At 36.5% G+C, this 25,599-nt stretch overlaps 2 protein-coding genes across 4 annotated transcripts in view; both read left to right on the forward strand.

The window, feature by feature from the left end:
- LOC144964779 (uncharacterized) overlaps positions 1–25,507 on the forward strand; it is a 35,964-nt gene extending 10,457 nt beyond the window's left edge. The window contains exons 2-6 of one of the 3 annotated variants that reach the window (XM_078899391.1): positions 1,066–1,302; positions 6,474–6,648; positions 9,828–10,178; positions 12,916–13,070; positions 25,491–25,507. In XM_078899391.1, the coding sequence (XP_078755517.1) occupies positions 1,089–1,302; positions 6,474–6,648; positions 9,828–10,178; positions 12,916–13,070; positions 25,491–25,492 (897 nt within the window). In that variant the 5' untranslated portion in view covers positions 1,066–1,088 and the 3' untranslated portion in view covers positions 25,493–25,507. The other 2 variants (XM_078899390.1, XM_078899392.1) reach the window with 2 other exon arrangements.
- LOC144963927 (uncharacterized) overlaps positions 24,096–25,599 on the forward strand; it is a 24,270-nt gene continuing 22,766 nt past the window's right edge. The window contains exon 1 of the mRNA XM_078897871.1: positions 24,096–24,266. The gene's annotated coding sequence lies outside the window, so the exon portion shown is untranslated. The remainder of the gene's footprint in view (positions 24,267–25,599) is intronic.

Consider the following 25,599-nt stretch of genomic DNA (forward strand, 5'->3'; position numbering starts at 1 on the left):
ACAAAACTGATTTGTCAAACAGTCTCTTATATGAACTACAGTAGTTGGTAGGTACCTAAACTAAGTATCTTAAACTTTCACATTTGACCCAAGTCACAATCTCTATGGAATGACCATACACTACACAGTATGCCACTTCAGCTGATTATTTTTGCAAACATTTAACTGTGTTTTACGTGAACACTCTTGATTCCTTTACGAAAGCTGCTAATGAAGAAGTCTGATAACTGATAACTCTATGACTACTCTTTTATTCTTAATGATAGTTCACAAGGAAAATATTGCCTTACAGAAAACAAAAGTAACAACTAGGCCAAACACCTTCGAAACCATCGAATGTCAGCTATTTTGTAGTCGAATGAATGAACTTGTTTGATACCAAAAAAAAAAACAAACAAAAAAGACTATTGTAAAGCACCTCTGAGCAATATTTGTGGATAGTGGCGCCAAACGGACACCAGAATGCTTCATAATGTCTAATTTTTCATAGGAAGAAATATTAAAATATTTGGATCTCCCTTATTTAAGGTACAGAAGAATTCGCGGCTACTTGATTCAAATGTAATACATTGATACACTGGGTTGATAATATTGTTTCATCACAATTCATAGCTTTCTCTACTGTAACTGTAACGCTTACCAGAGGAGATCAATTTAAACTTTACATATCCAGATATAACACTAATGATAAACAAACATTCTTTAATCTTTTATACCAAATTAGATATGAAACAAAGAATGCTTGTTTTATGGGTAGTTTTAAAAATTTGATCGAGTGAGAGTTGCATTATCGGAGATTTTAATATGACCTGTAATGCCCCTCTTACTCGTTTTGTTTAATGATTCATTTATAATGATATTAACAGATCACATTGTATTATTCATATCAATGGCATTCAATGGATACGAGCCTAAATTAAGCCTTTAACCAGGTTATGTTATGTTAAAACAGAGATCGAATGTAAACTAAATATTGTTGTTGTCTTTTGTTGTTGGCTTTTTTTTTTTGGGGGGGGGGGGGGGGGCACAAATTTTCTTTATGGTGTAAAATTATTTCAATTTCAGCGTGTTACATCTTCAAGTCAACCATGGATGTCATTCAGGGAGACTCTGACAAAGAAGTGTATAATGATGACACCTTTTGCATTCGACTCATCACTCCTTCAGAGATTGAGGAGGCATTTTATAACTTGATTGGCAAAGAGGCCTGGGACTGTACACTATCCAAGATCAAGACACTTCAGGAAATTTTCCCAAATAGCATGTACGTCATGGTCAATAAAAAAACTAAAGAGATCATAGGTAAGTATTACATTATTTGTTATATTTGACATGTATGATATGTGACCGCTGTTTGAATCCGGTGTTTTGGCTGAATGAACAAGATGAAGAAAACTGAACTTAAAGTCGAAATAACTAGACTTAGGAAATTCTTTAAGTTTAAGACACAAACATCATTCTCCCCAATTGAAGCATTTATTTATGATAATTTTATAAGTTGAGCTTGAATTCCAATTTTGAGCATCAGATCCGATATAACACCATTTTGAGACGATTGGTCATATGTTATTGGGTCTCTTTCAGTTAACAGAAGTACTTTTCAATAAACGAGGCATTTTATTAAAAGGTATCAAAAAAAACCAACTCAGGCTGCAGGGACCATGTCTGCCTGAAGAATTACAGTGAAGCAGTTGTGATGACCGGTAAAGATGAAGACCCGGGGCCGTTTTCATGAACGCAGACTAGCGCCTAGTCTTTAACTATCTCTAACTTTATTCAAGGACTTGAAAAAATCGGATTTCAGGTGAGCTGACTTAGCAAGTCCCAGACTAAAATCACGGCACCTTCGGATTAAGATTGGTCAAGGTTTAGTCATTTGCTGAGGCTGGACTTCAAGTCTTTGAGACTAGTTACTGGGATACGGATAGTGTCAACAAGATATCAGCTATTTTTTAGATTGAGCGCTTCGATTCAGAATGAAAATACGTCGGTTACGAATGACAGAGGCAAAAAGTGTCCTGTTGCTATAAACACGGGCTTTAAAAAACTATAAGATAAGCGCAGATCGTCGAAAGTACACATTTTTGTGAGTAATAAAAAAAAAGGAATCTAATCGGCTCGCGGAGATTCGATATGAAGGATTTGCGTCAAAGAACAACCAAAAAAAAAAAAAAAAGAATGATTAGAAAGTCTAATGGAGACAAAAGTTATTCTGCTGGCATTGTAACTGACTGAAATAATGTGATTATCAGAACACACTTTCTCTTTTGTCTGTTTTTTGTTGTTTTTTGTTTTTGTTTTTTAGTTCCAATGGACCTAAAGATAGAACTAACAGTCGACAATGGACATCATTGTAGTATAACAACGGTTGATAGTCAATATTACGTGATTTGATTCATCATGACAAAAGTAAGTTAAAATATAAAAAAGAACGAAATATTATCTATACCGGATGTGTTGCTAATTTCCTCTTCGGAAATCTTTTGCGTTAAACGTATGGAGGCGGGTATCTTACATGCCATCATGTACTAGAGAGCGGGATGTTACCAGCACAAAACAGCCGAATTAGTCACCGTCCTTACAACACCCACTTCTGGTCAAGAGACTAGAAAGCGTTCATGAAATCCTATTTTTCTAGTCACTTGCTCCTCTTAGGCTTCAGACTAGCGAGTCATTTACTAGACTAGACTAGGCCCAGAACTTTTGAGGGGGTAATTCTTAATTATATCCAGAAAAAATACATTGAATTCCCCCTTTTTCTTTATTGTCCCCATTGAGAGAAAAAAGAATGCGCTCCCATGTGTATAGGCATCAGGCTACAATGATAGATATTAAAGACGTAACAGCCGACTTGTACAGTTTAGAATGGGAATTTTGATACTTGTTAAAGGAATAAATGGAAAAAAAAAATATTAAAAATGAGCATTTATAGAGTGCAATATCCACTCAACTAGACTTGTTCGTTCCATAATTTATATATATTTTTAGCACAGATCTAGTTACACTAATTTATAACATTTATATGATTTAATTTATAAGATAATTAACATTAAACAGGTTTTTAAAGTAGAAATAATTTAATGAATTGAGCTTACTTAAGCTTATATAATTTGATCTTATACAAAACCATATAATATCATTGCATTTTATTCAATTAATATACATATTGCATATATATATATATATTATTATTATTATTATTATTATTATTATTATTATTATTATTATTATTATTATTATTATTATTATTATTATTATTATTATTATCATTATTATTATTTTATTATTATCATTATTATTATTATTATCATTATTATTATTATTATTATCATCATCATCATCATCATCATCATCATCATCATCATCATTATTATTATCATCATCATCATCAACATTATTATTATTATTATTATTATTATTATTATTATTATTATTATTATTATATATTATTATCATCATCATCAACATTATTATTATTATTATTATTATTATTATTATTATTATTATTATTATTATTATTATTTATTATTATATATAATTTTTATTATCATTATTATTATTATTATTATTATTATTCAACATGCTTACAGCATTTTACAAGGGATCCCTAATCGACAACAAATCAGACGAGACATGATGCCTCTAAGACGATATTATATTTCTTTTTATAACATTGACAATGTGCTGATAACAACAAAAGAAAAGTGCATTGAAATTCATAATTCCGTAAAAAATTGCTATTTAACCAGTTGACTGCCGTACTCTGGAAAAAAAACTCGTATTTAAAAATTTGGCCAGAGAACTCGTCCATTAAATATCGATCGATTTAAAAGACCCTCATCTCGAGAAAAAACCTCTTAAACCTGGGACTTCACGAATCTTGCAAAAACTCTCAAACCTGGGACTTTGCGAAGTCTCAGTGTTGAGAGTTTTGCAAATATGATTGTCATTTAAATCGATTGAAATTTGTAGGACGAGTTTCTGGCCAAATTTTTATTTCAGAATACGGCGGTGTCTGGTTAAATGTTCTTTATATTATTTTCATATAAAGTGAGGCTAAATACGTTTGTATTGTGTGGATCCTTAAGGGAGAAGGACGAGTTCATGTTATGAAATCACTATTTTTACTTAATTATCATATCAGACCTATGAGTATAGAAAAGGGTAAAGACTATGTTCAACTCAAAGTATCACTTTTAGAGCGTTCGGCCATGTCATAAGTCGTTAGAATTCTTGGAGTAAATCAGTTTGAATGGGCATGTTCTATATTAACTTTCCATGTGCTCGAGGTCATTGGTCACATTGCAAAATGTGCTCAAAGTTACCTTCATAGTGAAAAGTGTTCACAGATTTTGAACTAACATTACGATTGGTCATTGTGTTCAGCTTGACACATGGGTATGTTTACAATTTTCATAAACAACGCAGCGTGTTTACATTTGTTCAGAAATGTCCTATCGTTGGACAGCAACAAATCACGTGATTGATGACTCGGTTGGACGAAAATATGAATATAGATCGCTCCCATAGATCTTACTGTGTCTAAGTTCAGAAACAATAAAAATGGTAATCTTTGTAAGTGTAAACAGATAATTTGATTATCAGCAATTCCTCGCCCATTTCAACATGTGATGTATTGTGCAAAGTTAATATTTTCTTCACATCTCATTTTGAGCAATTTTTCTCTTTGGAATCAAATTCCTTGGATGCCCCATCTTTAAAAAACGTAAGCCTTTATATAGCGCACTATCCATTAAATGTGCTCAAGGCGCTTTACAATAGTGCCGCGCTGAGGACCGGACCGAGGACCGGTCCCACGGTCTTTTAGCTGTGAACCGTGGTCCGGTCCCAAAGAGGAAGACCGCCGGCGGTCCTCACTTCTTATCACCTTTCAACGGTCTCGCGCCATACTACTTCCCCAGCGATTCGTTGCCTCGGTCCTTTGCCTATCTTCCACCAATCACCACCCATCCCACTTAATTAATCGCACCCACCCCCCTTTGCCATACACTAAACGACACAGACGACCATAGAGGCAGACGACCACCTCCCTCCACTCCGCAAACCGCCCTTTCGTGTGTGAGATGGGGGGAACAGGAGGCGCACGCCTTGGACGATTCCATTATACGGGTAAATTTCAAAATTTACTACACCATAATGATCGCAATGACAATGATCTATGATGAAGGCATGACCCCTCTTCTCTAATGGGTTATTGTTTGAAATGTATGTGACTACTAAAGATGTGTGTGTGTGTGTGTGTGTGTGTGTGTCGAACCTAGCAAGTTGCAAGTCTGATTTTTTGTTTTCTTTTGTCCATCTCTTGTCGCCACTCCTTTCTATCGCATTGTTGTCATTTAAAATAATACAATAATATTAAAATTTCGTTTTGGTGTTTTAACTAATCAAGTAATATGAGTTTCATTAGTTTTCTTCCTTCCAAAAAAACCAGTTATAACGTCTGTATTTTTAAAAGGTCCAATAGAATATTTGGGGACCCCGATAGCTCAGTTGATAGAGCACTCTCTTTATACGCAAAGGACCAGAGATCGATCCCGGTGCAGTCGAGTTTTTTCTGAATCCCTGTCTACTCAGCAGTGAATGGGTAGCTGGTTTGTTAGATCTGGCGAAAAATCACCATCGACCCCACTTATTACTTATTACTTATTACCGCATCCACCCCCTCTTATTATAACTTCACGTCTCTCTCTTACTCTTCAATGCTCGCTGCCCTTTCATGTGTGTGTGTGTGGGGGGGGGGGGGGGGGGGTGGGGGGGGGGGTAGGAGTTGCGTGTGTGTATAAACGCCACGAACAACTCGATCAACGCCTTGGGTGATTCCATTATCTCCGTTAACGGGGATAAATTTCAAATTTTATTCACGCTAAATTATCGAAGTAACAATGAAGTACTGTGAGCAAATAAAGAAGGCATCACCCCTCTTCTCTAATTAGGTTACAATTTGAAATGAGTGTGACTACTCCGTGTGTTTTACTCCTGTAGACCACGGTTTTCATCGTGTAGCGGTCTTTAACGGTTCAAGAATGAACGATCCCATGGTCCCAAAGGTCAAAACGGTCTCTCAGGAATGTTCAATGTCGAAAAGGACCGCCGGTCCTAGGACCGGTCCTTGCGGTTTTCATTTCCCAGGGACCGTAGGACCGTGGTCCTTAAGCTTGCCAATGACCGCCCCGCACTACTTTACAAAGGGTCCCTCACTAACAACAACACGTAACATGTAGAACGAGACATGACGCTTCTTAGATATTACAATTTTTTTCCCCGACAGAGATAACGCTGTTAACGACCAGATACTCATTTTACACCTGAGTATGATGTAAGAATGTGAGTAAAGAGACTTTTCCAAGAACTTAACTATGCGCCGAGCGGCTCGAACCCAGGACCCTCCGATCCTATAGAAAGTGTCATACCACAAGACCACAAATTCCTAAAAAAATATTTCCATTTTCTAGGGATGGAAACTGTTATTCCAACCCACCTGGGACAGTATGTTCTTGGTGACTTGGTCATAAGAAAAGACTATCGAAAACAAGGACTCGGGTTCACGATGATGAAAATGGCAGTTGAGATATATTCGAAGGATCGACTTACTCTTGTTGCCGTGCCTGGAGTCGAATATTTATACAGGTATCAAAGATTTAAGTATTATTAACTTTGAATGATGTATTACAAAATTATGTTTTTTATAATGACGTGCTATGTCTGATGATGTTGAGAATGTCAGCTTTGTATATTATAAAAATGAATGTATTTAAATTTAGTTTCAAAATATATACATTTCCTTGTGCTCGAGGCCATTGGTCACATTGGACTATGTGCTAAAAGTGACCCACATAGTGAAAAGTGTTCACAGTTTTTGAAATACATATCTAACATCACGATTGGTCATTTTGTTCAGATTGACACATGGGTATGCTTACAACTTTCATAAACAAAGCAGTATCCAACAGCAAAGAAATATCCAACCGTTGAACAGCAACTAATCATGTGATTGATGACTTGGTTGGACGAAAACATGAATATAGATCTCTCCCATTAGAATCCAGTTCTATACAATTAAGATAAACATAAAAGCTTACCCCCCCCCCCCTCTCTCTCTCTCTCTCTCTCTCTCTCTCTCTCTCTCTCTCTCTCTCTCTCTCTCTCTCTCTCTCTCTTCTCTCTCTCTCTCTTCATCGTGTACTAGTTTTCTATAAAATCATTATACTATTGTTGGTCTCGAAGCTAACTTCACACACACACACAAACACAGACGTCTAACGCGTGTTGTCATTATTTCTGAAGGATATTATATAGATAGTTCGAATTTGACGTCGCTCAGGTCTTTGTTATTGGGTTTTTTTTGTTTGTTTTTTGCCATCCGCGTTTATGAGTAATTTTCACTACACTGTACTAACCTGACTATAAACGATCATGGTTACACACAGTTTTGTGTGTTAGTCCGTTATTCTGGATGGCAATATTGTGAGCTCCTTAGCCAATCGAATACTATCTATAGACAGTCTGGTAAGGTGTCACGAAAGCTCACGGGTTTAGGTAGAGAAACAGCTGTTTCCATTATATAATATATATGTATCGATTAGTACCTTACAGTCTGTCGAAGTGAGTTCTAAGCTCTTAAAAGCTGTAGATAGAGTATTGTAAATATTATTTTGTTTATATATATATATATATATATATATATATATATATATATATATATATATATATATATATTTATATACCTTGTGGCAATAGGTGTGGAAGAGAATGATGTGGCTCTAATCGCTAATCTGTACTGGCAGCAAAAGGCTCAGATAAAAGTGCAGGCAGATACAACAGATGCAATTGAAATCAAGAAAGGAGTGCGCCAGGGATGTGTTATGTCTCCTTGCTTGTTTAATTTATACAAAGAGTCTATTTTTCGGCAAGTAGAAACAGCACAAGGGTTGAAGGTTGGTGGCCACAACATCAACAATCTACGTTACGCTGACGATACTGTCCTGTTGGCGGAAAGTAAGGAAGACCTACAGAAGCTACTTTCAAAAGTGAACGAAGAGAGTAAAGAAAAGGGGCTGTTCATGAATGCGAAGAAGACAAAAACAATGGTGATAACAAAAAAGAAAGAGCCCATAGAAATAGATATAGAAATAGAAGAGTGTCCAGTGGAACAAGTAAAGGAGTTCACGTACTTGGGGCAGTTGGTAACATCCGATGCAAAGTCTGACAAAGAGATCAGGAGACGAATAATGCTGGCCAAAAATGCGTTCATGAAACTAAAGCCAATCCTCAACAACACAAATATCTCCATCAGAACACGAATGAGATGCACCAAATGCTATGTGTGGTCCATTTTCTTTTATGGTTGTGAAACGTGGACACTAACCGCACAGACAGAACAACGTATTGAAGCTTTTGAGATGTGGACGTACAGGAGAATACTGAAAATACCTTGGACAGCAAGAAAAACAAACATCGAAGTCCTCGACCTAATGGGCCAAAAACAAAAAGAACTTCTTTTGACTGTGAAGCACAAAAAGCTGTCATATTTTGGACATATGCGAAGACATGATAGTCTCGAAAAAAGGATAATGGAGGGAAGAATTGAAGGAAAGAGAGGCAGAGGAAGACAAAGGAAATCCTGGACAGATGGCATCAAGGAAGCTACAGGACGGCGCATGGCAGACTGTAACGAGGCTGCAATGGACCGTGAAGGATGGAAGGCCATGACATCCGACCTCTGGAAAGAGATGGAACCCGGGTAAGGTAAGTATATATATATATATATATATATATATATATATATATATATATATATATATAATATATATATATATATATATATATATATATATATATTTATATATATATATATATATATATATATATATATATATATATATATATATATATATATATATATATATATATTTAGAAGTTGACCTCACTCAAGTCTTTGTTATTGTTTGTTTTGTTTTTTTGTTGTTTTTTTTTGTTTTGTTTTTTTGCCATCCGCGTTTATGAGTAATTCTCCCTAAACTGTATTAACCTGACTATAAACTGTCATGGTTACACAAAGTTTTGTGTGTTGGTCCGTTATACTTCCGGATGGCAATGCTGTGAGCTCCTTATATATATTATATATATATATATATATATATATATATATATATATATATATATATATATATATAGAGAGAGAGAGAGAGAGAGAGAGAGAGAGAGAGAGAGAGAGGAGGTAGAGGTGGGGTGGGGAGGGGGTATGAGGGGTGCAACCTGGAACCAATTAAACCCCAAGGTCAAGTCTATACATTTTCAATTTGAAGTCAAATTGTCAAGTTTTTTTCTTCATTCAATAATGAATGAGTTTTAAACCTCTCCTTACCACCTATTAGAAAATCGTCACATTTGTCACTTTTATCATCCAGATTTCATTTCTTTTTGCTATACGTATAAAAACTTGACATTCTGTAATAGAACTCATATTTGCGAACAATATTATGAGTAGAATGTTCTTGTTGCTTTTCTGTTTGAGTAAGATATGTCTGTTTTTGTGTTGGGTGGGTATGAAGTTTTGGGGAAACTTCTGAAAATGGCTGGTAAGGAGAGGGTTGAGAATAGAAAAGAAACGAAGAAGAAGAAAAAAATTCAAAATAAAATTGTAATAATACTATGACTCTGCCGTGAGCTGAGACACTTAGCTTGATGGGAAGTAGGAACTTGAATTATGTGTTTTTTGTTGTTGTTTTTTTTAAAAATATTTATCACATGATAAAGCGAAATTAACTCCCAAAACCATCAATTTTAATGACATTTTTTTTCATAAGAAAATTCAGCTTTCAAGATGTAGGACCTCCACATTATAATTACTACTTTAAAGTGAACAGGGAGATGGTAGAGAAAGCCTGTTGTGACAACCCAATGGATGATGACGTATGCATTAAACCTTATACCACTGACATATTTCCAGCGCTGAATGAATATGACACAAATGCCAGAGGTTATGATTGTGGAAAGTACGTGACTGTGATGACAAAAATATCCAATAAATTTTTGATAGCTAAATCTCAAACATCTGACCAGATAGTCGGATATGCAACAGGAGTTGATGTTGCTGATATTCTGTGGATTGCTGGCATGTATGCTGATTCTGACAATATTGCACTGCATGTCTTCAGGTAGGATTATTATTAGTTGTAATAATTTCATGAAGAACACTTCTATTTTTAACCAGATAACTGCCGTACACCGGAAAACATTATTTAAGAATTTGGCCAGAAAACTCGTCCTTCATAAATTGATCGATTTAAATGACCGTCATATTGGCACCAAAAAACCCTTTCAAACACGGGACCTCGCAAGGTCTCAGGTTTGAGGGTTTTAGCCAAGATGAGGGTCAATTAAATCGATCGATATTTGAAGGACGGGTTTTCTGGCCAAATTTTTTAATGCATGTCTTTCTAGAGTGGGTCAACTGATTTTAACTGATTTAGAGTTAACTGGTTAATAATTGCCAATAGATATTTGAAAAATTTAGCTTAGGTGCACTTGTGTAATGCCCAAAATACTTATCAAATTATGAAGAGGATTAGAAACAATGATATGTGATGTTAGCTGAAGATGGAGATATCATATAGAACCCTTTGTGCCAGATGACATTGACATTCTGTTCAATATCATAGAAAACTAACCAACTACTTGTGATGGTATTGCGAGGGAAACAGAAAAAGATGAGTCCCTCCGTGTTGTGTTTGGGTATTGCATGAAACGTTTGTCTGAGAGTGTGAATGAAGAGTTGAGGTTTTATCAGTCACGGAAGAATGAGTTGAGTGTAAAATGGCTGCATTATATGGAGTATAAGGGTTATCATCCCACCAGCTTTGTATGAGGAAATGTTAACATTACTTCATGATTCACACAGTGGTGCCTCAAAAATGAAAATTTGGTGCGCTCTTATTTCTGGTGGCCAAAAATGGATTGTAGACATTGAAAAATTTGTAAAGCCTTGCCACCTATGGCCAAAATATGCTAACCATCCTCTCAAAGCACCATTGTGCAACTGGGATTGGCCCACAGAGCCTTGGTCACGCTCGCGTGTAGCTTTTACTGGTCCTTGGGGGGGGGGGGGGGGGGGGGGGGGGGGGGGGGGGGGGGGGTGATTATGAAAGGTATGATAGATAACATCAGCTGAACATTTGGGCTAAGGGTATTCATTACCTGGGTACCGAGATAATTGTCTCGAAAGGACCAATGAAGCTTTCCAAAGGAGGAATCCGAGTCCAAACAATAAACCAGGAGTTCCTATCCGATATGGTGACCTTCTACCAAAGACTTCAGTATAACAGCGAATGGCAAGAGGATCAGTACTGGAGTGTCATTGAAAAGAAAGCTGACGCGTTGGCGAATTGGCTAACCATTAAAGACAGTGCAGGGGGGGGGGGGGGGGGGGGGGGGGGGGGGGGGGGGGGGGGGGGGGGGGGGGGGGGGGGGGGGGGGGGGGCAAGGTGTTTTTAATTTGGATTATGAAAGGTTATGATAGATATAACATCAGCTGAAACAATTTTGGAGCTAAGGGATATTTTCATTACCCATGGGTTACCGGAGATAATTGTCTCTGATAATGGACCAAATTTCACAATTAGTGATTTCTATATGTTCTGTGCCGCTAATAGCATAAAACACATTATGTTTCAGCCCTGCCAGCAATGAACTGGCTGAAAGAGCGGTGGGTATTTTTTAGAGGCGCGTTAAGTAGGGTGGGTTCAAAAGGACCTCTTAGGGAAAGAATCAGCAGATTCCTCACAAGATAAAGGATAACTCCTCATGCAACTGCAGGGTTTCCCCCTCCTGTACCCCTATGTAGTAGAAAACTTAGGGACACATTTGGATATGTTGTTCAACAGGATGTTTTTAAGCACCAAAATGCTCAGGAATTACACCATGACATAACTGCTAAAGAGAGACCGTTTCAAGCCGACGATAGCGTGTTTGTTAGGAATTACACTGGGGGACAGATGGGTACCAGGAAAAATAATTGAATCTACTGGTCCAGTATCGTTCAAAGTACAGTCAGGAAATTGGTCAATTAGGAGGCATTCCGAACAACTGAGATCTGCTCTTCCAGATGTGGTTGAATCATAGCCTGGAGGAGTCAGAGGGGACTTTTCACAATTGACGGAGCCCACTCCTGGGCATACTGACACGGTTGTATCGGCCTCCATTGCAGGTTCGCAACCTGTTCAGTGCTTGCGCAAGAAACCATATCTCAGGGGCAAAGAAAACTACTTCGGACCATAAAATCTCCTAATAGACTTGACCTTTGAAAAGTCAGGTTGTTGCATAAAGCTATGCCATACCATTCTTTGAACTAAACTTGAATTAGATGCTTGCATGATACTTCTGCAAACCAGATATTGCCTAGCCTACCATTGACCAGGCTGTTTGTCACCATTTCTAGGTTTTTAATTTTTGTTTTGTTTTGTTTTATTTTTTTTATTTTTTTTAAATCCTGACTATTGAAGTTTTTTTAGCTGAGGAGGTAGGAATGTAGTAAAGTACCTGATCTACTAGAAGTACCATTCCCATAGACCGATACCACTCTTCAATGAATGGTGTTTATGTTTGGCTTGCATTCGTTTGACAGTTGTTAACTTCCTGTTATGAAAGCTATAATTGGAGCATAAGAAACCTTTTGAGTCTTTGAGTTGAATCCACCTTAATTATTATCCAAGTTATTACAATTTGCTGATAAAGGATCTTGTTTGTGGTCATTAAAAAACCATTAATTTTAACAAAGCTATTTCATTACATTAATCATGTATTGTATAGATTAATCACACAAATTAATCCAGCTCCTCTACAGTTTTACTATTCATTTGTAATGTTTATTTTTTGTTTTGTTTTGTTTTGTACCAGAAAAATGCTTGAAGCTTTCCCACATAAGGAGGAAATCCGAGTCCAAACAATAAAATCCAGGAGTTCCTTATCCAATATGGTGACCTTCTACCAAAGACTTCAGTATACACACGAATGGCAAGAGGATCAGTACCTGGAGTGTCTTTATCCAAACTGTACGCAGTTGCTGATTGTGGCTATACAGTATAATCCGGGGGGGGGGGGGGGGGGAAATGATTATCTAGTCATAGACCAAACACATTTTTTACAGTTAAAAATTCTTGTTTTAATAGAAGTGATAAATATGCTTTCTATTTGCTTTAGCTTGTTCATTCCTATTCCATTTCGGTTGTGTAACTTTTTTTTATGCTTGCGCTAAACTGTATCATAATATTCATAATTGCTCGGCATTCTGCCATAGACCCAAAAAATTCCTCTTTATAATTTGGCCAGAAAACTTTTAAACTCCCTTCATCAATCAAATAAAACAACCGGAATTTGTTTAAACTGTTCAAACCTGCGGATTTAAGTGTTTTTAATCGATCATTTTTGGGAATAAAAGATGTTTTGTCAAAGTATTGTTCACTGCAAAAGTCAATTAAATATAGTCCTTTGGAGCCATTTGGGTCCATGGAGCCGGAGTTTATCCCAGTTTCTATAGCGTGAAACGGACAATAGCAATTGCTTGCTATCCTTTGGATATGTCCCTAATCTATAGCAAAGTACTTTCCACCAAATCTAACAGACTCAGCTACCCATTCACTGCTGAAGTGACGGGGGGGGGGGGGGGTCAGAAAAAATCTCGACTGCACCCGGGATCGATCTTGGTCCGTTTGCGTGTGAAGCGAGTGCTCTACCAATTGAACTAATGTGACCCCCAGTGAAATATACATACATTAAAATATTATCATACACACCCTTTCTTCTAACACACAAATTTAGGATTAGGATTCTTGTTTGGAATTTCGAACGAGATCCCAACCGCAGTGCAACCTTTGGTGACCCCTGGTGGAAACGAGTTCAAAGTCTCAACTAATTTAACTAAAAAGCCATTAGGTTTATGGAGCCGGTTTTATCCCGGTTTCTTTAGCGTGAAACGGACTATAACAATTATTGCTTGTTACCCTTTTGATAGGATGTACGGATATGTGATCTAGTGGTATGACACTCGCTTTCGGATCGGAAGGTCCTGGGTTCGAGCCTTGCGCTCGGTGCATAGTTGAGTCCTTGGAAAAGGCTTTTGACTACTCACATTCTCTCACCGTACTCAGGTGTAAAATGAGAACCTGGCCGTTAATAGCGTTGGCTTTGTCCGAAAAATTGTAATATCGCCTAACAGGCGTCATGTTCCGTCCTACATGTTAAATGTTGCTGTTGCTTTAAACCGCTTTGAGCACATTTAGTGGATATTGCTCTATATAAAAGCTCAATTTTCTTTTTTCTTTTTTTTTGTTAGTCTATCTCAAAGTACTTTCCGCCAGATCTAACAGACCTAATTACCCAATCACTGCTGGGTGGACAAGGGAAGGGGGGGGGGGGGTAGAACCTTTTTTTTACTTGGTCCCTTTGTGTGTGAAGCGTGTGCTCTACCAACTGAGCTATGGGGATCCGCAATTTTAACAAAGAATACTTTTATTATACCCCTTCAATGGCATCATCCTTGTCATTTCTCATTCATTGAATTGGTTTACCTTTCAGTCATTCGCTTTAATCTTTTAGCAGAAGAAACGCCTTGGCAATTTGAACCTAAAATATTGACATGTGAGGTCAAGATCATGACGAGTCGAAATCATTTCACTCGTGAATCGACCTCTGCTGATAAGAATATTTATTGAATATATGAATATTTTGAAAAAAAGCAGATCAATATTACTTACAAGACCTTTTTGAAGTCTATAACCTAGTCGTGTCTTAAGATCACCAGAATCTCTTTTAATGAAAGAAATAAACTGCATCAATAATTTTCACCAAAAAACTTACAACTGTGCAAGGTTCCCAATGTTATGCATATAGTAAAGACAACAAGAGATGAAGTGAATAGAAAAGTGCCCGAAGACAATAGAGAATTTTTAAAAATTTCGGCGGTTGGTGGGGTTTGAACCCGCGACCTTATTTGTACGACAACTCCGCCTGGCCGGTGAGAGCGTATGAGCTATCCACGAACCCAAAAAAATGCGTATCAAACTCAGATCATTCATTACTAGATCCCTCTCTCACCGACTACGTGAGGTAGCGGGTATAACACACAACCACAGCGAAGTTAGTAGGCCAGCAGTTACGCTTAATAGCCAATATTCTCAACACAAACATATAACATAGAAACGATTGAGACATTTTTTAGGGGTTCGTGGATAGCTCATACGGTAGAGTCACGCTCTCACCGGCCAGGCGGAGTTGTCGTACCAATAAGGTAGCGGGTTCAAACCCCACCAACCGCCGGAAAAAATTTTTATACTCTATTGTCTTCTGGCACTTTTCTATTCACTTCATCTCTTGTTGTTACCAACATAAGTGCCTGCTCCGGGCACTCACTTTTCTGAATCAAATATAGTAAAGGGAGCCACGGCTGTGGAACTCTCTCAGCTTTAGAACAAAATCTGCTCCAACTGTTGTGATATTTAAGAAGCAACTTAAGACTGAATTATTTTAAAGGGCATTGTATATAATATATATATTGTTTTTTTTGGGGAGGGGGGGGGGGGGGGGGTTTTTTTTTTTTTTTTTTGGTTTGTATATATCCAACACTATAATTTAATTTAAAATTGTTATTAATCATGTAAATGTCTGTGGATATCGAGATTTCCTTAAAATGAAGTTCAATATTTTGTTGTTTCCGCAAAATTCGTAGATTAAATTAGAAATTGAGACAATTTGGTTTTGCCCTGGCACAGCTTTCACATAGCAAAGAATACAAACAGATGTTTGAACATTTCTTCCCTCTTCGCTCTTGGTTTCTACTTTTGTTTTCTATTTGAACCAGTCCCCTTTTTCTCAGTTGCTTTTCAATGTAAATCTGGAATTTTTTTTACCATCCCATCTTCTCCTTTTTTACTGGTGCTGAAATAACCTAGAAGTATTGCTCGCGCCATTAAAACAAAAGCAAATGTAGGCATACCGTAGATATGTCTTTTTTTTTTTAAACTGCAGTCAACCAGGGTGACTTTGCCTTAAGTGCTACATTTGCCTCTTGAGTTTCAGACTGCTCAGGGTATATTTACTTTTACGTCAATTATTTACTTTGTCTTCTAGCCAGGAAAATTACTACAACAAAGCTGAGATTACTCAAAATTCACAGAGTTAAATATTTCTGTTAAAGCAAAGTTACCCCAGTTGATGGTTCCCCGAATGCATTATTGTAATATCAGTGATAAATATTTACAGTTTGCGATAAGCTATTCTAACAAATATGTAAGACATATACATATACATAATTGATGACTGTCTTGATGGGAATCATCCTTTTTCCCTTGTGAGCTGGAGATGGTTAATTTTTTTTATGTTTGAGATACACCGAACAAGAATCAGAATTCTAATTTATACTAGGGTCTTATGATTGATACTTGCCATTAAAACAAAATAATACATGAAGAAGAAAAGAGGCAAAATGTGCATGAGGCAGTACCATACAAATCTAATAGGTAATTTATTGGAGGAAAAAAAAGTCACCCCAATTATCATCCTGGGAACTAAACTTAATATTGACAACCTTACCAGAATTATTTTTTCTTGTATTTTTCTCTCTGGCAGTGTATCATACACATCTTTTCAAATTTTTATCTGGCACCAGTGCCTACTTCTGATTTTAAAATTTTTATATTTATAAAAATGATAATAATAAAGTCCTACACCTATTGGTCATAATGGTAAGATTTTTGTAACTTGACAACAAAAGTCAAGCAACTGGCGGGCATTTAGTAAGAGGTTAGTAGGACCACTGATGAAATCTCTTACGTTCCTCTATATCTCTTCTCGTGTATAGCTTTCTCTCCTTATCATGGGATTTGTAAATCAACTTGCTGTTGTATATTGTCATAGGTCTTATTTATTGATATGTATTTTTGTTAGCATTTGAGTGTAACCCTTGTGTTAGGCATTTGCGTCTGTCGAAATTTCGGTGATCTCAAACTAGAGACACAGTTACGTTTTTCTCAGAAAATAGTCGTATGCTCTTGGTTGGGACCTTTACCTCCCCTGGTGGGCTAGTGATGTGAGTTTTGAATTACCCTGGTTGTTGTTATCCTTGCCGAGAGAGAGAAAGTCAGGTGCATGTATCTGGAAGATGATAATTTCGTGTAAATCATGACATTATATTTTATGCAGTGAACATATATTTTGTAAACCTTGAGTGTATCCTTCACGATAGATAGGTATCTCTTATAGTGTATCTATTTCCTTTGAGCCAGTCCCATTCACGTTACTTTTTTCCTGCTTGCTAGTGTAGACAAAGTCTAGATCTAGAATCATTTCACTTTTCCACCATCATCCTTTCACGGGCTGTGATGTCAAGAAGTAAATGGATCCAAAGCATTGAATAACTCTAAGAAACAAGTATACTTTTTAAAAATATTTTTATTAAAGACCCAAAAGTGTTCAAAGTACTTTAAAGCTCAAAAAAAATAAAACACATTGAGTTAATGGGGGAGGGGGATGAATTAAATGTCGGCGATGATTACAAGTGTTTTAACTGTATTCAGATATAGCTAAATCATTGCTAGAATTTTCATTCTCCCTTAATTTTTATCCAATGTCATCATTAATTTTTTTTCAGAGCTCATATTTTTTAACCCAAAAGTATCACTAAAGCTGTCAAACTTGTCTGAAATAATCATTATGAATATTATAATAGTTATAGTTGTGGATAATATTTGGAGTTAAATATAACAATTTGTACTAATGGAGGATACGAGTACGAGTAGAAAAAAATTTACTGTTCATGATACAGCGTTTATTTGAAATATGATTATTTTTTCGTCAATATTTTTCACTTTACTCTGAACAAAATGATAAACTATATATATATATAATATAAATATATAAATATATATATATATATATATATATATATATATATATATATAATATATATATAATACATAACGTAAACAGTGTTCGTCATTTTGAAACAAGTGTGATTCATGTAATAAATAAGTCCTAAAAATGAAGCCATTTGTTTGTCTTATTTTTAACCTTCAGCTTTTCTCCCATAGTGGGGAGGGAAGTACTACTCTACCCCCCCCCCCCCCCCCCCCCCCCCCCCTACATCTGTTTTCCAACTTGCTTTCTGTCTTTGTCTTGGAATGAGATTTCTTAGTTTTGTGTGGGTGGTTGGATGGGAGCATCACCCTTGAATCATATACCTATGATGTTCGCATGGGTGTACGATCCGATAGTGATGTCGTTTCTTCTTCTCTTTACTAGCCTATCCTGCTTCTTTGGTTTGTGATTGTATTTTTGACAGGGGATATTTTTTTTCTGTAAATTTTCTGCCTGTTTGTTCTTGGTTATATATAATTTAGCTTATGATATCTTTAGGTTATGATTTTGATTTACGTTTGTACCATTTTTGTTAGATTGCTTGTTTTTTTGTTTCAGCGGTCTCTCATATAATCTCAATTGTGTTGGAAGAGACCTAAAGCAACAAACAAACAACAATCTTAGTTTTGTCCTGACCCTGGCCGGAATCCTTGGCTGTGACGAACACAGTCAAATGTGTAGTTTATAGTTTTGGGAGATGATATTTTTTTTTCCTTGTAAATCATCTCTCTGTTATGTAATGTTTTTTTTAAACATATGATTTGTAAACATTTGAGTGTATTCCTTTTATTGGGATCTTGTGCTGGTGTCTGGGTGAGAATTTTAGGTGATCTCAAACTAAGTACACTGATCGTGTGCTCTTGGGATCTACATCTGTGCCCTATTTGAACCATTCCCCTTTGTCTTGCTTCTTCCTCAAGTCCTTTTGATTGTACATCTAGAAAGTTTTTGCTATCCAATTTTCTTCCTTTAAACAGGCGCTGATATGACCTAAATGTGTTGCAAACGCAGTAAAACCCGTAAATAAAAAAAACAAAACAACATAACCTTCAGCTTTTGGTTCTCCTTTGAGGGTTTGTTTGTTTTTTTTTGACCCACCATGATGGGTTACTCTTGCAGTGTGTTAAATAAGATTACCAGTGGCGCAGGATGGAGCTGAGACCTATGCAAACAATTTAAATTTATTACTCTTACCTGAACCATAATAATCCTCTTCTCTTTATAAGATGATGCAAAAGGTCAGGCTAGGCGGGTTCCCGACCTCCCATATTAGACAGGGAGGTACTTGCTGTCTTCTATCCCCCTTTATATGCTTCCCAATTGCTTTCTGTCTTTGTCGTGGAATGAGATTCCTAAGTTTTGCCCTGACTATAGCTGGGAGGGAAACAGTTGAATGTATAGTTATAGTTTTGGGATATTATATTTTTTTCCCTGGTAATTGTAAATCATCTCTCCGTTACGTACTGTTATTTTTTCATTTTTAACATTTGAGTGCATTCCTCTTAGTGGGATCTTGTGCTGGTGTCTGGATGAAACATTTAGGTAATCTCAAATCACACTAATAGTGTGCTCTTGGAATCTACATATGTTCCCCAGTGTTTTTTTTTACGAAACCCGACGAATCCCGACAAAGTTATGGGAAGTAGGTGGCAGTGGGGAATGAACCTAGAACTCAGGGAAGTGTACACCATTGGGGAGTGAACCTGGGACTGGGTTTCGTAAAAAAGAACTAGTGCTTTTTTACGAAACCCGACATTATCCAGCAAAGGTATGGGAAGTAGACAACTGTGGGGAGTGAACCCGAGACTCAGGGAAGTGTACACCAGTCGGGAGTGAACCTGAAACTAAGGTCATCGTCGGGTTTCGTAAAAAAGAATTATTGCTTTATTACGAAACCCGACAATATCCGGCAAAGATATGGGAGTTTGGCAACAGTGGGGAGTGATCCTGGGAATCAGGTCGGTGTACACCAGTGGGGAGTGAACCTGGGACTGTGTAAAAAGGATATCAGTGGGAAATAAACCTGGGACTAAATGGAGATGGATACCATTGAAAGTTGAAGCCGGATATGGGAGTTGAGTACCAGAGGAGAATGAACCTGACACTATAGAAGATGGGCGCCAGTGTGGAGTGAATGGAATGATGGGTGAGCTTTTTTGACTGTCCATTGTGGGTAGAAAGGTCACTTGCTATGACTTCTATCCCCCATATCTATTTTCCCTCTCCATGTTGCTCTCTATCTTTGTTCTGGATCTGAGATGTCTTCCCCTGGTATTGGCGGGGATCCTTAGCTGCGAGGAAGCTAGTCCAATATATAGTACCTTATTGAGAGATATTTTTTATCTTTGTAAATCATTTCTCTGCCATGTACTATTATTGTTATTAGTTTTGAATATTTCAAAAACGATTTGAGAGTATCCTTCATTGCGGGATCCTTTCATTGTGCCTGGGTGGGACTTGTAAGTAATTATATTTCAAAACAGGCACATTAGTGGAATGCTTGTGCGGCTATGTGGTTTTGTGGTATGACACTCGCTTTCGGATAGGAAGGTCCTGGGTTCAAGCCTCGCTCGGCGCATAGTTGAGTCCTTTGGAAAAGGCTCTTTACTCATTCTCTCACCGTACTCAGGTTTAAAATGAGTACCTGGTCGTTAACAACATTGTCTGTCCGAAAAATTGTATTATCGCCTAACAGACGTCATGTCCCATCCTACATGTTAAGTGTTGCTGTTGTCCAGGGACTTCTTGTAAAGCGCTTTGAGCACATTTAGTGAATATTGCTCTATATAAAAAAACTCAATTAATTAGCTCAATTATCTTCTGTTCCCCCATTTGAACCAGTTCCCTTTGTCTTTCTTGTGCTTTGATGCTTTTGACTTCAGATCTAGTACAACTTTTCCTCAATCATCTTCCGTTTTCATTGCGCTGAAATGACCCTATAAAAACGAAAAAGAACGGAATGGATCTCGATAGTACAAATGATGTCTTGAGACAAAGCATTGGGTGATCTAACTTGTTTTACCATCGTTCGCCTTTGCACAATTCATTAGCTTGGTAGTAAGATTTGGAAACAATAATATGCACTTGATTTATAAGCAGATTTTATTCTATTGGTAATTTATGATACGATGAGCAAATATACAAATGTAGGCCTAAATCAAACCAAGGCAAAACAGTGGTGCCTTGTTTACACTCACTCTTCGCCACTGGAGATAAGTTGGTTTTGTCCAGGCCCTGGCTGGGATTCAAATTTGAGAAGGAAACATTTAAATTATGAAGTTCCTTTTTTTTGGAGAGGTTATTTTTTTCTCCTTTGTAAAAATAAATCGTATGGCTAAATGTTATGTATGGTCCACATTCCTATATGCATGTGAAACATGGACCATAACGAAGGAGATAGAAGGAAAAATCGATGCCTTTGAGATGTGGGTATTCCGAAGAATTCTGAGAGTACCATGGACCAGAAAGAAATCAAACATTCTGGTTCTTATTGATGCAGGCCAAAGGTCCAGAAAACTGTTGGCAGAAGTTAAAATGAGAAAACTGACTTATTGTGGACACATTCGGAGACGCAATATTATCCAAAAATCAGTGCTAGAAGGAAAAGTAGCTGGCAGAAAGGCACGAGGCAAACCAAGGAAGTTCTGGATAGGAAATGTGGAGGCAACAACTGGCAAAAAGATAATCGACTGCTCGGTAATGGCCCTTGAGCATGAAGAAAGAATTGCGTTCCATGACATTCAATCTCTATAGGGAGACGGAACTCCAGTAAGGTAAGGTAAACATAAATCATTCAAATTCAAAGGGTGGATATTCCCTCAGCGTGATGAGTGGGGTCACGGAGGACGAATCGGTCACCCTTGCTATGTCTTGTATCCTATAGTGTTTTTCTTTTCCAATTCACTTTCGTCTTTGTTCTTTATTGGCATTAATCGTTTGTTTTGTTGTTTTTTTTCCCCTGGCCTGGCAGGGATCCTTCGCTGACAGTGTGGCAGTCGAATGTATTGGGGGGGGGGGGGGGGTTATTGTTTTTGTTTTTGTTTTTTGTTTGAGGGGGGGGGGGGGGGTTGTAAGATTTTTTTTCTTGAAAATCATGTTTTTAGTTTTGAATCTATTGCGACAAAATCACTCTGGGTAGGGTTGACCTTTCATGGTGGACAGGAAGGTCATTTGCTGAGTCTTTTTATCCCCCTCTATCTATTTTCCTTTACCAGGTTGCTTTCTGTCCTATTGGAATAAGATTAGATTGATTTTGTCCTGGCCCTGACCAGAGTCCTTGGCCAGATGGAGAATAGCCAATGTAAAATATTAGTTTTGAGAGATACTTTTTTTCCCCTTGAAAATCATCTCTCTATTGTGTATTGTTCTGGTATTTGTTTTTAATACATTTTATAAACATTTTGAGTGTTCTTCTTAGTTGGATCCTGTGCTTGTGTCTGGATGAGCCTTTTAGGTTATCTAAAACCTAGTGCACAGATAGTATGTTCTTGGAATTTACTTTTCCCTATTTGATTCAGTCACCTTTATCTTACCTTCTCCATGGTCATTTTATCAATTTTACATCTATAATTTTTTAAAATCTGATTTTCTTCCTTTTTACTGGCGTTGAAATGACCTAAATATGTAGCACGTTGAGCTTTGGTCTAATACATTGAGCATTGTGACTCTGACAAATATGTGCATTATAAAAATATTCATCTACTATCTAATCCTAGGGCGACCGAGTATACACAACAACAAAAAAGGTGGAATTCTACACTTTCTGGGCTTTTGTAGACTTTTGCAGAATGCCTAGGAGATTGTAAGCATTTGTTTTATAATCAAAATCAGCATGTAAGATGAGTAAACGTCAAGTTAAAATATGGAGATTCGACTGGTCGAAAAAGTTGGTCATAGTTGATAGTATGCAAACGTTGTGTCCACTTAATATTTGGGTGTTTATATTATGCTAGTCGTAGTTCTGGGACTGATACCCTTCTCTCTTCTGAGAATAATATGAATATTCTATATATATTTCACGGCTTCAATTAGTTTATTGTCTTTACTCTTTTCTATCATTGTCTTTTTTTTTTTTTTTTTTCTGAGTATACCTATGTGGTTGCGCACTCAGGGTTGCACACTTTTTTTTCTCAATCTTCCTCTCTTTGTTTTGTTTTGTTTTGTTTTTGTTTTTTTCGCCCGACTGTTTTCACCTTTCGGGGTTGCCAGCTCTGTCATCCATTGCCTTTCTTTTTGCTGCTACTAATGGTATTAAATTAATCAATTTTAGTAAATATGACCTAAAAAACAAAGCCCACAAACTGTAATTTCACTATATAAAAAAAAAGAAAAGAAACACGCGCACAAAATAAAACTGCTAGTACCAATTAAACAGAAGGCATTAGGTCATAATTGTCTGACAGTAGTTAAACTGATGAGGATTTTTATGCTAACAAAAATCCGCAGGAACATGCACAGAGGCGAAATTTCATGATTAGTGACTCAGCTAGTGTCAAAATCGATTTGTTATCACCATACCATTTTCATAATCCCTCTTGTTTGCCGTTACTGAAAGCATTTGTGAGAATTATTATCATAAGTTTATTTATTTTATGATTCCATCGTAGAAATAGGAAAGTTGAGTGATTGATATGATCGAACTGTCAGATTGAATTTGATCTAACTTTATGATCAACTAAGCATTCATAGCATTAAGCATTAACTAGGTCACATGGCATATCAAAACACTATTGAGTCGCCGTCACCTTTACATAATAACAGTTTGTTAAGTGTTCCATCTTTAAATGCATTTCTCTCTATTCAACAATTCTCTACCTACAGATTTCAAACCTTAATATCTTAACAGCAAATTAAGACAGATTGGTGAAATAAATTACATGTTCAGAAACCACTGCTGTATTTCAAAAACAATATCTCAAAGTGAGTATTTTGACTATTCCTGTGGGTTTTTCTGGACCATCACTCATTTTTCTGATAGTTCAAAGACCATAAGTTGGTATTGGGGAGTTCAAACTGAGAAAAGTAGAAACAAAGGTATCTGCCGGGTCCTTTGAGGTCAGTGTTTCTTCTATCCCCTTATCTGTTTTCGAGTTGCTTTCTGTATTTGTCTTGGAATGGGATTTATTTGTTTTGTCCGAGCTGTAGGGATCTCTAACGTGAACAATCGTACGGCTACAGTGACCATAGCAATGGTCATTCCTATTTCCGATCTGCCTCGTTCCCGGGCTTACCCGGCTCATATAAAAGTCTAGGGGACCTCTCGACGGACACTATTTTTACAGACTCTTCAGACAATCACTCGACACTCTTTCTCATTACTACCTGCCGCCTAATTCAGGGTAAGCTATATTTTTATACTTTAACTTTATCTATTTAATATCTAGTTTTAATTAGTAATTCCGTGATCACCGGCCATCTGGACCCATCCTAGCCATGGAGTCCTACAGCCAGAATACAGAGTTCTGGCAATCACAGTAGTTACTACAGAGCCCTGGCTGGAGTCCTTGACTGGGAAGGAAACAGTCAAATGTATAGTTATAGTTTTGGGAGATGGATATCTTTTCCTTGTTAATCATCTCTTTGTTATGTACTGTTAGTTATGTATTCTGTAAACATTTGAGTTTGTTTCTTTTAGTGGGATACTGTATGTATGTATGTATGTATGTATGTATGTATGTATGTATGTATGTATGTATGTATGTATGTATGTATGATTGTTTGTTTGTATGCATGCATGCATGCTTGAGTGTGCGTGTGTGGTTAAGGATCTAGGCTGATTTTGATAAATCATTTTACACACTTAACCATTTCTAAATTTGCTGTCGCTTTTTTATTTATTTACCTATCATGACGCTTCTGTGTTTTTTTTTTATGATTGTTTAAGCTTCCGACGATCAAATATAATTCATTTTAATATCCCGTATTCATATTCCACGTATCCTATTTTATACTGGCTTTTTAATAAGTCCAAACGCTTGAGGAACAGCTTGTAAATAACTAAGATTAAAATATAGAAATGGTCCATTGAATCTGTTTGCATTTTGATTGTGTGAATAAACCTTTATCATAAAAGATAAATAAAGTGTGGATAATGTTGCGTGTCTGTTGTGTGTGTGTGTGTGTGTGTGCTGGGAATAAATGTTTTGTTTTGTTTGTTTTCTTTCTACATATAATTTATTGTTCAAATTTAACCTGAATCATAAATTAACTGCGCCCGCTTCAATAATAATAATAATAATAATAATAATAATATAATAATAATAATAATAATAATAATAATAATAATAATAATAATAATAATAATAACAATAATAATAATAATAATAATAATAATAATAATAATGATGATGATAATAGTTATGATAAAAGAATTATTGATCATTTAAAGGCTTAATTAGATTTCAAACGATTAAGCATTGCCGAGCTTTTTAATGTTTAAAATAATTCTTCAATTATGTTATCAACTTTTAAATTCAGCCAATTTGTAAATTTTCTTAACTTTATTATGCAATGTATATATATTTATATATATAATTATTCTTTTTATTCCACTGCGGGAAAAGGATTAAAGCATCAGCTCATACAACATTGCATCCATCCCGAATCAATGTCGACCAAAAATGGAAAAGTAGACCAATGTATCGTTGCTCCCGTTTCCTCTCTCTTCTGGAT

This window comes from Berghia stephanieae, chromosome 2 (assembly GCF_034508935.2).
Source record: "Berghia stephanieae isolate SIO BIC M18660-M18661 chromosome 2, UCSD_Bste_1.3, whole genome shotgun sequence".
Taxonomy (NCBI): Eukaryota; Metazoa; Mollusca; class Gastropoda; order Nudibranchia; family Aeolidiidae; genus Berghia; species Berghia stephanieae.